Source organism: Canis aureus, chromosome 5, assembly GCF_053574225.1.
Source record: "Canis aureus isolate CA01 chromosome 5, VMU_Caureus_v.1.0, whole genome shotgun sequence".
NCBI classification, from domain to species: domain Eukaryota; kingdom Metazoa; phylum Chordata; class Mammalia; order Carnivora; family Canidae; genus Canis; species Canis aureus.
Window position 1 is genome coordinate 6690982 of NC_135615.1, and position 15243 is coordinate 6706224.

The 15243-nt window shown below is 39.6% G+C and overlaps 1 protein-coding gene across 1 annotated transcript in view; it reads right to left on the reverse strand.

The window, feature by feature from the left end:
- Positions 1–2354: 2354 nt before the first annotated feature.
- The window catches only part of GAD2 (glutamate decarboxylase 2), an 89392-nt gene continuing 76503 nt past the window's right edge, over positions 2355–15243 (reverse strand). Inside the window, exons 14-16 of the mRNA XM_077896757.1 lie at positions 14436–14543; positions 14006–14095; positions 2355–5968 (exon numbers count right to left, since the gene is read on the reverse strand). Of these exons, the coding sequence (XP_077752883.1) occupies positions 5795–5968; positions 14006–14095; positions 14436–14543 (372 nt within the window). The 3' untranslated portion in view covers positions 2355–5794. The remainder of the gene's footprint in view (positions 5969–14005; positions 14096–14435; positions 14544–15243) is intronic.

A 15243-nucleotide genomic window follows, 5' to 3' on the forward strand; every position in this document is an offset into this window, starting at 1 on the left:
TGTTGTTGCAAATGGCAAGATCTCATACTTTTTTATGGCTGAGTAGTATTCTAGTGTGTGTGTGTGTGTGTGTGTGTGTGTGTATCTTTATATGGTATATATACCACTTCTATATCTATATCCATATATACCACATCTTTATCTATTCATCTATTGATGGACACTTGGGTTATTTATATGTCTTGGCTGCTGTAAATCATGCTGCAGTAAATAAAGAGGTGCGTGTATCTTTTCAAATTAGTGTTCTTATTTTCTTTGGTAAATACCTAGCAGTGCAATTACTGGATCATATGGTATATATTTTTCTTAAAAAATATTTTGAGGAACTTCTATGCTGTCTTCCACAGTTGCTGCACCAGTTTGCATTTCCACCAACAGTGCATGAGGGTTCCCTTTCTCCATCTCTTTGCCAACACTTGTTTCTTGTCTCTTTGATTCTAGCCATTCTTTTGCATGTAAGATGATACCTCATTACAGTTTTTATTTGCATTTCCTTGATAATGAGTGATAGCAAGCACCTTTTCACATTCCATTGGTCATCTATATGTCTTCTTTGGAAAATTGTCTAATCAGTTCCTCTGCCTGTTCTTTTTTTTTTTTCCTCTGCCTGTTTTTAATCAGATTATTTTATTTTCTTGGTGTTGGGTTGCATAAGGTCTTTATATATTTTGGATGTTCACCCCTTATCAGATATATCATTTGCAAATATCTTCCATTCGGCAGTATAAACCTGGAATCATAAACCACCTTCTATCCATATTCTTCCTTGGAGATCAAGTAGGCCCTGCTTCACCCCATTTCTCAGCTGATGACATTATCTTGCCTACAATCACCCCACACTCGAGGAAGATCCAGTGACGATATGGGGGAGGGAATGGAGTGCCTTCTACTTGTTGGACACCAATGGAGTCTGCAGAATTTTGTCAGGGGTGTGTGTGTTGCTGGAGAGGGGACAGAAAGGACGGGTGATAACATAGAAGGATAAGAAACAGACTCTTCTTATAATCTGCATTGGTTTGGCAGGAGAAAATGAAAAAGCTGATATTTCCAGCCTGAACTTGTTAGATAAGTGCCCAATGAACACTACTGAGCAAGAGCAAGGAGTCGGGGAATTCAGAGGAGGGTGACAAAGCTGACTCATAGAAGTCATATATAATTACTGGTATCCCTACAAGAATAAGACTGTTGAAAGTTTATTGGAGGCAAAGCACCATGCTAAGTGGTATACATATGTGTTGTTTAATCCCCACAGAAACCTCATTAAGAAGGCGATTATAACACTATCCATGAGATACTGCTCCCTAGAGCAAGGAGGAATGGGAGATTCTTCCTAGGCTGAAGGAATAATGTGAACAAAGGCAGGAATGCACAAGGGGTTCCCTCTTTATTTGGCTATTGTCCACTGGATTCCCTATAAGCAATATTGAAATTATCTAGAAACATTGTCTCCTCCTCCCCATTATGTCCTCCCCCAGGCCCACATCTGCTCAAAGTAGTATCTGTTTACTCCAGACTAACACATTTTTAAGGGCATCTCGGGCCCATAGGGGCAGCCAGGACCTGATAAGGCACTTCAAGATATTGTCCACCAATTAAATTCCCATGGCTTTCTCGGGTTTAATGTGCCCACTCCTCTTAACCCCTAAAAGCGCGGGAGAAAAGCCCTGAACACGATACCTCCAAAATTCAGAACCCACAGAGGTGCAGAAATAACCAATAACATGCAACAACCTACACATGGCTCACATGTATATGGCATTAATTATATCATGTCTCTCCTGAAAGCTGTGTGAGCCTTGCTGGCATTCCTGGCCCCCGGACCACAGGCTAGGGTTTTGCTATCGAAGATCCAGGGAAATGGAGAACATTCACTATTTGCTACTGTGAAGACAATATTATTATTATTATCACTTTCGTTGTGATAATTGCAGTGAGGACTTTTTTTGTTTTGTTTTTAGGAGGCCTTATCTTTTCCAGAGTCATATAAAAAATTTGTTGTCAGGGAGGACGTGGGGTGGAGGAATGGGTGAAATGGGATTCAGTCTCCGAATCATTAAATGTGGAAACTGGGTGAGAACTTCACGGGAGTTTATTATACTGTTTTCTCCACTTTTCTATGTGAAATTTTCCGTAATAAAATGATTTCTAAAAAAAGACTGGATCTGATTGAAGAATTGAAGCATGAGAGGTGAAACAATGGCCCTCAGAAGGGACAGCGACTGCAGTAGTACCAGCTCTTTTTCCCCAGCAAAGACCCAAAGACACTCTGGGCTCTGTGACAAGGGAGGGGTCTTGTATTTAGGCAACTCATTAACAAATAAGCTCCACAACAGAAATAAACAAGCAAAGCCCAAGACTGTCCACATTTACACATTTATTTGGGTTTAGAGAGACAACACAGATAAAATACTTTGATCATACACAAGTTTATATTTGGTAAGAAGAACAGGTTGCCACATGTTTATATTTTTTTATTTTTTTCTGTCTTTAGTTATGGTGTCATGTTGGGGAGATGTTGATGTCTTTCAGAAACACCAATTGGGAACAGTATTTTGGAACACGTGACTAATAAATACACAGTGTTTGTACTTAGCATCTGAAAACAGGAGAGCACGTGCAAGATGATACCCACCATCAGGGTCCTTGATTCCCTGGCCTGCTGCTATATTTACACCTGTGCTTTCTTTGTTCATATTCTGAGTCCCTACCCCAAGCCCCAGCGGAGACAGTACCTGCAATTGGGGTGGTTTGTGACACTCCGTGTGGGTTTCTTCTCTTCTCGGAGATGAGTAGCGTTCACCTTGCATTTTGCAAATCACACAGTTATCAAGGGAGATTTCTCAGTAGGGAGCTTAGCCTAGGGCATGTTCTCTGTTAGAGCTGATGTGGAGGGCACACAGTTTAGCAGAAAGAGGGAGAGGGAGAGAGAGAGAGAGAGAGAGAGAGCGAGCACAGGGACAGATGCGGATGTAGTTCATAATATCAATACAGCTACCACACAGAAAAAGACATGTCAATAATAGATTGTACAAGCTTTTACAGCAACATATGTTGATTTGCAACACTGTACAGTTCAGAGCTAAAGTGCACAACCCCAATCTGAGGTGACGAGACAGTGCTATCAATAGAACGAAGGCAACACGATTTATACACACAATTGATGTCCTTAGCTTTCAGTACGCGAAGTCAATACCATTTATGCGTCTCAGATGAAGACATACCACACTTTTTATTTCAAGTATTTAAAAATAACAAACACAATATTGCTGAATAAATAAAAATGGCCATGTCAATTCTGATTAAGCTAAAACCAGGCTTTTCTAAAATTTGTAAAGGATGGTCCCACATAAAGGCCTTTGGCACTGGGATTTTGAGCTAATGTTCAAAACCACCTTCCTTCTTCCCTCCCTCTCTCCCAAGTAGATTGCAGACTTACTTTAAAGCATATTTATTAAACTACTGGAACCTGTTAGGCTTTTCTTTACCTCCTCTCCTGGGTTATGGTTGGCAGGGATTTCACTGCATAGGATTGGGCAAGACTCCCAGCCAACCTGGAGAAGAATCTGGAAAGGGCAGGAAGTGGGGGAAACAATCTATTTGTAAAGATTATTTTTCTGGAATATCATACATAGGCACAAATGCTTCTCCTTTTAAATACCATCATACCATCAAGTTAAAAAACAGCAGCTTCTGTTAGAGGATCTTTACTACAAGGTATAAGCATCCTGGAGTTGAGAGGGGTCTATCCAGGTCGGGGCCCCTTCTTCTCAAAGCAGGACAGTGGGCTTGACAGTTAGTGTCTCTGCCTCTGAGGTAGGACCTTTTGGCCTGAGGCTCAAGACTATGTGCATAGCCTCAATGGCCAACTTCTAGAAAGGAAAGGGATGCTTGGCCATTGAACATAGCCTAGACTACTTATTCCTTTATGAAGTTCTGGGGCACAGATAAAAATTTTCTCCTAATCATCATAGGGAACCCATTTACTTCCAAGACAGGAAGGATCCACACCTATGTCGAATTCAAGTATCAATGTTTTTGTATATAATGTAGGAGGAAGAATGTAGGGGCAAGCTCATGCAGATTTCAGATGGTTAGATCTTATGGTTATAGTATAGGGCATTTCTTTTTTTCTTCCCTTGTATCCTTGTAGGCTTTCTAACTAGTAATCTGACTGGTCCATATAGAAAGGATGAATGTTCTAAGGTGGTGCCTGTAGTCTGCATCTGTGAATCTGTAGTCATCATACTACTACTTGGGTTCTGATAAACCGTGGCCCCACAAATATCATTGGGAGTTCTTGCTAGCTTGGGTCTCTCCATCAGGTTTGCAGGGGAAGAAGAATGCTTTAGAGTATTACCCTGAATTCTAAGAATCTACTTAGAATATCTTACTATCTTACTATCTCTGCACACTCTGGTCACTTTGGATTTTGACAAGAGGCAGGTAAAAAAGGTCTTAAGATGCTGTCTCAAAATCTCATGAGAGGAACATAACCCCCTGTGGGATAGAAATTAAGTATTTGGGATTCCCGTGATGGAAAGCCTAGCAGGAGAGAACTTTGGTGAGTAGGAGAGGAAGGGAACTGGAAGAAGCAATTACCCAGGAGGTGAATGACTCCTTCTTGGACAGTGACAATATGGGTGCCCAGGATGACATCATTGTTCTCACAGAGATCTCTTCTCTCACGGCCGAGTTTAATTTTCTGGGCTCACCACCTTCTGGAGTGTGCTTCATTCCTTTTTTGCTCAGGCTGATTAGATTTTATGTTTATTTTTCCCTAATTAATCCAAATGACCTAATAAAAGAATACTGTGTGGGAAGATGCCTCAAGAATGAGCATCTACCTTCTGTTCAAAACAAGCTGAACTGGAAAGCAGAGTACACACAATTACTCTAGTTTTAGTCTAAGATGAAGCTTGGCTTGTCATGTTTACTGAGTGGGTCCACTCAGGGTCAACTGGGTGGAAAACTTAACTGGGAAGAGAATTTTATTGTCCATCTGGTCAGTCATTTTAGAGAACTTGCAATATTCTTTTGTGTTTGTTTTGTAATACTAACTTTAGAGATGTGATAAGCCGCAACATGAATAGAGAGAAGGCATTATCCTTTTTAAGAATTTGTGGGCCTATGTTTCAGAATAACTTTGCTCAGTGTTTTATTGTGCCTCCATTAAAAGAAAGAGAAAAAAAAATCTGGCTTAGTTTTTATATCTGCCCCTGCAGTTTGTATAACCCATATAAAATAAAAATCTATATGTTACAAAATAGGATTTCTTTTTAATATATATATTTTCCTTTTGTAAAATTATATGTATTTAAATACATTTGAAATGTTGCTATAGGTAAATTAGAAATTTTTTTCTAATACTATGAAAAAGGCAAGAGTTTTTATTGTCAACATACATTTTATATGTACTTTCTCCTTTTGACTGCACCCCAAAGAACCTTTTAGGATTCAGGGGCAATTTGGCACTATTCAATCCTACTACTCTGAAGTGAAAATAAAGCTTGATTTGCATACTATATTAAAAGTAAGGGAAGTATTTATAACAATTTTAAGCTTTTCATTATCGATTAGAACACAGCCTCTTGTCACTAATTTTAGAGAGGTATTCTAAACTTAGGAAAGGATTTTTAAAAGGTGCAATGTTTTTTGGATTTTTAAACTGTACTCTACTTTGACACCACAATATAGAAATAGATTTACTTTGGAACAAACTACAAATACATTCACACAGTTTGTGACAACTGAATTGTCTACCTAGAGAATCGAAACAGATTGGTGAGCTATGTTATTATAAATCTTGTCCAAGGCGTTCTATTTCTTCAATCAGGAAGTCGATGTCTTGGTGAGTTGCTGCGGGATTTGAGATAACCATGCGGAAGAAATTGACCTTGTCTCCCAAGGGCTGATAGCTGACCATTGTGGTCCCATACTCCATCATTCGGGCTTTAATCACTGGGGCCACCTGTGGGAGAGACCAGAGCCGCATGGTGACCCCTGGGGACTCTTCTAGTCAAAGAACCCAATATCAAGTAGCATTTTTAGCTTTTAACTAAACAACCAGACTCATATTTCCCCTAAAGGAATTGTCTCCAAGTTTTTTTGGGATCGGAGGACAAGAGCAGTTTAATACATCCAAATTCTTGAGGGTGATAAAATGAATAATAAATGATAGGCTCTGAGGTGCTTGCCCCCTTATCCTTGACTTTCTGAAAAAGAAAACTGCAGGCCCCAAACAGAGTCACTTATGCTAGACCACACCACCAAACCTGAGCTTTATACCTAATCTAATTGCACTTTCAATGTCCCCCAGGAATATAGTCTTAACTGGTCACTCTGGAATCTTCTGGTCAGCATCAATATGGTACTCTGTCACATGGTCTCTCCCCATCTCCCAGAGAAACATGAAGTAATCACCTAATAAGACCCTTCTCCCCAAAGGAAGGTGACCTCACCTGGAATAATTCTCTGTTCTGTTTGTGACTTCCTTGTCCAGCCTTTAAAAACCTCTCCTTTTCTATAAGCTCCTTAGAGCTCCCTCTACTTCCTAGATGGGATGCTGCCCAATTTATGAATCAATTCATAAATCCAGTTAGATCTTTAAAATTTACTCAGTGGAGTTTTTGTTATTTAACAACCATGTAGTTACGGATTTGGGAGAATGGGAAGAATTGGGTGTTGGTTCCAAGGCTAAATAGTTTAGCAATACAGCATTTGGGGGAGGGTTTTTTTTTTTAAACCTCAGTAGATATAAAAACACTGGAAATAAAACATAGTTCAGAGAATGGTAACCAAGAGGTAACTAAGTGATGTCTGAAAATAAGCAGACTTTTGAGGCCCTAAAGCAATTTTCTTTCCTGAGACCCTAAAGCTTTCCAATGTCTTTTCATTCTCCTTTTTGCATCTCAGTTTATAAGATTTTATGAAATACATTCTTTAATCATGATGGAATTCAGCTGTGGCAAAAAGCAGAATATATATATATATATCACAGAATGATTACTGTCAGTAGAGTGTATGAGATGAAGTTCAAACTCTCTAGCTCAGCACAAAGGTATTTTGTCCCTCAGCTCTGAGGATTCATTTCCAAGTGGTCACTAAAATCAATCTTCAACTCTGAGACAAGACCTACAGTCAATATCCCTTGAATGTGCCACACATATTTTTCTTCCTTTACGCTTGTCCTCAGTTTTATTGTGTCACACTTCTTGTCTTGGATTAGAGTCCCCTTTCTCTTCCAGGTTGCATCCTACACACATGCCAAGACTCCACCACAGACTTGATAAAGCATTATAAAGCCTTTCCTGACTCCCCTAGTCCAGTAGCATCTTTTCTTTTTTAAGTTGTAAATACCTGATCTTTACCCATAGATTCTGTCTACAGGATATTCCTTTATTGTCCTCTTACTTATAAGAAAATATAAGTTATCCATAATTTTGAAACTGCAAGCACTGAAGGGCAGACACAGTGTCTTTTACTTCTTTTATTTGCCAGCATAGCACTGTGTGTACCCTGAGGGCTCCGCAAGTCCTTATTAGTTAATAAAGACTAGAATAATAGGGATAGCTATCCAGGAAGAGGAATACATTTAACTTATGTCTAGCTATATGTATGATCTATTCACATTTTTACCATTACAATTTGTAAATATAACATCTGATCGTTTAAATTTATTGTTGCAAATATGTAACCAGGAATGGCTGATATCAGGGAGCTCTAGACTTACTTAGATATACACAGTAAGTAACTCAGTTTGAAATGGGGACTATACCTCACATCATAGTTGGATTCATTTTAATGAATAGTTTGATTCAAAGAGCACACTATTATGAATATGCGATTTTTGAACATCAACACTTAATCATTGGTTTATAGTGAGGTTTTCATCTTCACAGTACTTAATGTGCGAATGACGTATCGTATAAAGGGTTAGTATCCAAATCTATAATTAATTTATAAAGCTCAACACCCAAAAACAAATAATTCAATTAAAAAATGGGCAGAAGGCATGAACAGACATTTCTCCAAAGAAGTATCAGATGGCCAACAGATACATGAGAAGATGCCCAACATCACTCCTCATCAGGGGAAAACAAAAACTACAATGAGATTTTACCTCATACCTCAGCTGACATAAAAAATACAAGAAACAAGTGTTGATGAGGATGTGGAGACAAAGGAACCCTCTTGCATTGTTGGTGGGAATGCAAACTGGTGTAGCCATTCTGGAAAACAGTATGGAGTTTCCTCAAAAAGTTAAAAATAGAATTACTCTACAATCCAGTAATTTCACTACTGGGTATTTACTTTCAAAATACAAAAACACCAATTCAAAGGGATACATGCACCCCTATGTTTATAGCAGCATTATTTACAACATGCAAATTGTGGAAACAGCCCAACTGTCCTTTGATTGATGGATGGATAAAGAAAAGGTGGGGTGTGTGTGTATTAGAATGGGATATTATTTACTCATGGAATTATTATTCACTCATAACAAAATAATGAAATCTTGCCATTTGCAACAATATGCATGTATTTAGAGAGTATTATGCTAAGCAAAATAAGTCAGAGAAAGACAAATACCATATGATTTCATTCATATGTGGAATTTAAAAAATAAAGCAAATGGGGCAGCCCCAGTGGTGTAGCGGTTTAGTGCCGCCTGCAGCCCAGGGCGTGATCCTGGAGACCCTGGATCGAGTCCCACGTCAGGGTCTCTGCATGGAGCCTGCTTCTATTCTGTGAATAAATAAATAAAAATCTTAAAAAAATAAAAAATAAAAAAATAAAAATAAAACAAATCATCAAAGGAAAAAAAGACAGAAGAAAACCAAGAAACAGACTCTTAACTATAGAGAACAAACTAATGGTTACCAGAGTAGAGGTGGGGGTGAGCGGGGTGGGGGAGCAAAATAGGTGATGGGGATTAAGGAGTGCACTTATAATGAGCACCAGGGGATGTATGGAAGTGTTGAATCACTATATTGTACACCTGAAAGTAATATAATACTATGCTAACTACTTGAATTAAAATTTAAAATAAAACTAAAAAAATATAAAAACCCCCAAACAAAGTATCCAATATTCAAAACTGACCTATTTCTCATCATGCCCAATTATTAGATACCAAAGAGAAAACCAAGGACAGTTGATCTTCACTTTCATTCCACCCTCATGTCATATGCTGAACCTAATTTCATTCATCTAAAAAATGAATGTGTATGATGATTCCAGCACTAGGATTTTCTTTTCTTTTTTTTTGGAGGCACTGGGATTTTCTGATTCTAGGTTAACAGTTTCTTAGGTTTCTTTCTGCCACTTCTTTATTACACAGGAAGGTAATATAAAGAGGAATATTTCTGTTGGGTTGATCCTTCTTTCCCCTAAAGGTTTAAGGTTGTACATAGAGCATTGGGCTCATCCCAGGGAACAAGTATGAAAACAAATTTAAATATCTCAAGTCTGGGATTAAGTTCTGAAAGTGGATCTACTAGAATATTCTAGCATAAGAACATGAAATTTATCACTTTGTGCTATGAGACATGGCAAATCAATGTGTTCCTGGGGAGAGAAATCCCAAATTAGGAAAGGAATTCCAAATCCATGTGTCTACAGGAATTTTAGGAAGAATCACATAACTATTCCTTAATTTTTATTTTTGTAATAAATCATGCTTGCTCTTTAGAACTGATAAAAACAATGATAATGCTTTCCTCAATGAATTAAACTCTGATTTCAATTTCATGGGCCATCCAACCAAAACCTCATGGAAATGGTTTTAATTACTAAAGACAATCATCTCTAACTTTTCAGATAAATCAAATCAAAGGTCAAAAATTTAAATGGTAACAGTTATCATCCCAAACAGGTTTTTGTGTAAAGTCAGATCAAATTCCTCCAGTTCCTGAAGCTGGGTTGGAGAAATCACAGTTGTCTAAATTCATGACTTTTAATTGCTTCCAGAAAATGGGGATGAATTAAAATTAGCAGGAACATGGAACATCTACTTTATTGCATAATCACTAATTGCAAGTTCAGAAGGCAAATAAGATTCTGACTCTTCTGATGAATATATAGCATTTTCACTTATTTCTAGATGTTTTCTTTTGGTCATATTCCCAGTTCTATTGAATAAAGAGAGTCAGAAAAGAGAGGCTGCATGTTGAAGATTTCACTAAAGACCTACTCACCAGGAGCTCTTAGGGCTGCCTTATGAGTTTTAGGGTGTCATTTTCTCCCTTGTGTTGTTAGCTTTTACAATCCCTTAGAAAACAATAACCAGGGAACTATCCCATCATTTGAATCCACATTTGTTTCTCCCAAGAGAGCTCAGGTTAAAGCATCACAGAATCAGGGAAATGTATTTTTTCACTATGTATCACAAAACCTTTTGTTTTGAAATCTTGGAAATACGAAGTTTTTGGAAAAATGAAAAAGAATAACTGTACATACTTTAAAATTTCACAAATTAAATTCCTCATTACATTTAACAACATAGACTTTGGAAGAGTGACACCTTAAAAGTTGAGGCCAATCTACTTCCTTGCCAATGGACTTTTCAATCTACTGTTGACCTTTTGGATATCCATCAATCATTATAGGACTGGTAGGAGCTGGGATCAGATACACAGATAATTATCCAATACAATGGAATAAAATACAAGGCTAAGATGATGAAGAACCAGGATTCTTGTCTGATGCATGCCCACATGGACTCCACCTGCTGGCCCTGCCTTGTGTCTAAGGCATCTGCATATGATCATATGGCACCCCAGGACTTCTGTGTCCCCTGTGCCTCAGTGACGATGAGCCACCTGCACACTCACAGCCCTGACCAGGCAGCAGGAAATGCACCAACCAGATGCTCATCTTAGCCTCCCTCATGTAGTTGTTGACTCTGCTCATAATAATAACTACCAGGTAGTTATTCTGCACAGCAGACTCCACAGATTCCTCCCATTTGGGGGTCTATATCAGCACTGACTGAGAGAACTTTATGTAGTGATAGAGATGTGTTGTATCTCCTCTATCTGCTACAGCAGCCACTAATCACAAGTCAAGCTCTTGAAATGTGGTGAGTGCAACTGTAGAAGTAAACTTCTGGCAGAATTTAATTTTGATTGATTTAAATTTAAATGCCACATGTGGCTATTGATACCATATTGGTGATCTATTTTATTTTACCTCCACTGTTTTCCCTCTGGGGTTGTGTGTATGTGTATGTGTGTGAACATGTGAAGATTTACTGATGCCGGGACATTATACTTTAAGGATACTTAAGAAGAAACTTTTCTGAAACTCTGAAAAATTATTGACATAAATAAACAAAAGTTAACCTTGATATTTAATGTGGTTCTATTGTGAATTGCAACTCTGAATTGCTGAATTCTCTATATTCTAGCCAGGAAAATGGAATCACAGAAGACTTTCAAATTTGAATTACCAACTGTATAAAAATAGTTGACTACTATTCTAATGGCTTTCCCCAGAAATAGTCTCCATTCTCATCACAGTTTATGTGATTTGCTAAAACCCGAGAGGTATCTGAAAAGAGCTATATTGAAATGGGGGAAATTTAGAGTTGAGTTTTGCTCAGAAAGTAGTGGGGAAAACCACTTTCTGTTCTGTTTTCCAATCTTGCCCCATCCCTCAGCCCAGCAAAAATAAATTGATTCAACAAATGAAATCAGCCAAATTACTCCTTGGATTCTGTCTGGTCATTGGGTTCATTAAAGAGGTAGAGCCAGTAAGAATGAAAACCTCTAATTTCTAACTAACTTGTTAAATAAAATTAGTTATTGGTAAGATGATACAGACTATGAAGAAGCTATACCATAAAACTTCAGGAGAAAATATGAATTCTTTCCTCTTAAATGACAACAGGCCTCTTTTTGCCTCCATCATCCTCTCCAACGTGACCGTCACCCTGCCTCCCTGCTACTGCTTGGGCTTGATTTCTTGCAATGAACAAATGAGCTAACTTCATTAAAACTTCAAGCATGACCATGACCCCTCCTCTCTAGACACATGCACCAATGGATCCCCATTCCAGAAGCTTTCTTCCATGCATTCCTCTGGGTCAGTGGCTCTGCGCCTGGGCTGCACATTGAGATCACCTGGAGAGCTTTTAGAACCATTCCCAAGCCCATCCAAAACCAACTGGATTAAATTATCAGGGTTAAGACCTGGTCATCTATAAAGCTTTAGGCTGATTCTAATGTGCCACCAGGATTGCAAACCACTACCCTTAGTAGGAGGCTATGACACCTCAACTCTGTGTCAGTTTCCTCCTGATGAGGGTTTGGTCTTGGACTGTCTACTGGCAGGTGTTCACATTTATAAGCTGTTCGGAAGATTTTAAATCCACACAAAATCCTGTTGTTTGACATAGAAGGAAATAAAGTATTCTGAGAGGTCAGTGAGGCAGCCCAGCCTCCTTTGCAGTGGGGGAGAGGGCCTTCCCTGCTCCTGGCAGTGACTGGAGAAAGTCGCCTCCTTTGTGGTAAATGGAAAACCAACAAATCAACTAATCCAACCCTTGAGATCCAAATATACAAAATCATCCCTAGTTTCCTATTTCTTCACACTGGGATGGGGCCCCAAATTTACGTCCTTTCAAGATTCTTTGTTGCACATCATAAGCCAAATTTCACCCTTACCTAAATGACGAGAGCAGGAGAAGAAAAGAGGTCAAGGATATCTTACTGGCTGCAGAAGAATTTGAAGCCCAAATCCTCTGGCTCTGGAGTCAGTGATTTTGGAAAAGTGATTTTTTAAAAAGTCTCCCTGTGCTTCAGTTTCCCCATCAGCAAAATGGGGACAGTTGTGCTTCCCACATTAGGTTGAAATAAGTTTCTAGGCCCATGATGGGGTTGCTCCTGCCTAGGATGTCACATCAGGAAATGTACACTTAACTTTTATGTCCCTGTAAATGCTCTGTTTGACCAGAAACATGGAATGTCCAGTCAGCCAATCCCCAACGTCAATTCAACCCTGCACTCTATTCTTATTTTGTTGTTCCTTACTCATTTCTTTCTCTTTTCTTTCTTTCTTTTTTTCTTTTAGAGAAAGAGAGAGGGTGCATGAGTGCATGCATGCATGCACACAAATGGGTGGGAAGGGGCAGAGGGAGAGGAAAGAGAGAATCTCAAGCTTGCTCCACACCCAGCATGGAGCCCAATGTGCAGCTCCATCTCACAACCCTGAGATCATGACCTGAGCCAAAATCAAGAGTCGGACGCTTAACCGACTAAGCCGCTTAGGTGCCCTTCCTTACTCACTTTCTGTCTTTCTCTTCCCATTCCTTATTCTTTATCCTCTAAAAGCTTCTTGCATTCCACCCCATTTTTCAATTCTCTGGACCCCTGGGAAGGGAGGCTGCCCGCTTCATGAAGTGTTAAATAAAGTTTGTTTGTGTCACCTCAATTGTCTCCTTTAGTCATTTCTAACACTTAATATAGTTGAGTGTTGTAATGCTAGATCACAGTTGAGCCTGGGACATGATATGCACTCTACACAGTGGCCATTAGTATTGTTCCCTGCCCCATTACCTCCTGGGGCTCAGCAGAGCTCTAAAGACTCCATAGAGCAGCCTTGACCTTAGCATCTCAAGAGAGTCAGCGGAAACTCTGATTTCTAACCATCTCTGGTGCCTGAAATCTCTTCTGTGCTTATAACTGGATGAGCACAGACGGTTTGGCTTGGCAGGTCAGCCAACTTCACCAAAGGTTTTTGCTGCATTGTGAATGGCAGTCAAGCTAACACCTGACTGCTTATTTTAAGACATCATAAACTTCCTCTCAGGAATCAAAGACGAGAATGGAAAAGTCTAGGTAGACCAGCTCCGGTTCTGTAGGAGCCTGTGAAGGGGAGTGGGCCTGCGTGCTAAGGTCGAGGTTGGATTTCTCCTAGAGACACATGCATGTCAGAGGGACACCGTGCATGTGAAAGGCCCAATGAACATACCACTGCGCACACCAGAGGAGCCTGTATCACTTACCTTTGAGAGGCGGTTCATTCTCTCTTCATTGTCTTCCAGGACACGCAAACTTGGAGGCACGTACCAGAAGCAGACATTTGTGTGCTGAGGCTGCAAGGGGGAAAGGTAGGATTCACACTCAGCCCATCGCAGCAATTTAGAAAATGCCAAGGACATTTCAAATCTTTTCTGCAGCTTCCGAATGTAATTTCTATTTTGAGCCTATACTCCCTTTTGGAGTGCCTGACTTTCACCACATTACACAGAGCTATTGTTTTGTGAGTTTGATTTTTTACTCCAGTTTGGGACAGCTACCCCATCAGCCCAGCTTCTCCCTTGTAACAGTCCCACTTACCTGGACAGTACACGATTGACATTAAAAAAAAAAAAATCAGTGATAAGAACTGGAACTGACTTAACTTTTGGGGAGCATAGGGACCAGAATACGTACCTTTCCATCAAACACCATTTCGTATCCTTCTCGGTTTTTTATGATACTGTATAAATACTCAGCCAGCTCCAGGCACTTATCAATATGTGCTTCAAACCCAGTGGTGCCCTGAGAAAGAGAAGAAGAAAGCCCATCAGGCTGGCTGAGAAAGGCGAGTAAGCTCTCTATGGGATTAATCTCCCCGGATGGTTTCTCTGCCAACCTCCACCCCAGCTCTGCTCCACACTTTCCTTGCACAAGACTGCTTATAGGGGCTTTCCTAGTGACTATTTCTCCTTTGATGCTCTCCCCTCAGGTGTTTTTGTTCCTTTCATGTCATCACAGCTCCCTACAGCGGATTCCTTTTCTTCCTGAGCCTCCATTCTCTAGGCAATTATTTTGATTACTCGAGGGGAAAATTTGCCTCTGCCATCCCGAGGGGTAATTATGGAAGTCATTAATGACAGGAGGCTGGGCTATTCTCCTCCTGTGGAGAAGCATCATCAGAGACACCCCCGGCCAGCATGCCTGCTTAGCCTCTGCCCATCATGAAAATTTACCATTTCCAGACCCCACTTTTGTTCACTAGTGTACCCTCATTATAGAACAAATAGGGTAGGTACTCAGTAGATATTTGTTGAACAAATGAATGTATGACTCTTAGGGGCACGCAGATGCTTTGTTAGCTTGTCATTGTGCAAAGCTCATTAGATTTCTCCTCTGGGGATAAATGACTCATGTATTTGTAATGGGGAGCATTATCAGAGAGGTCTTTTTAGTTTCCGGCTCTGGAAGCCCAGGATCTGGATTTGGAAAAAACAACACTATA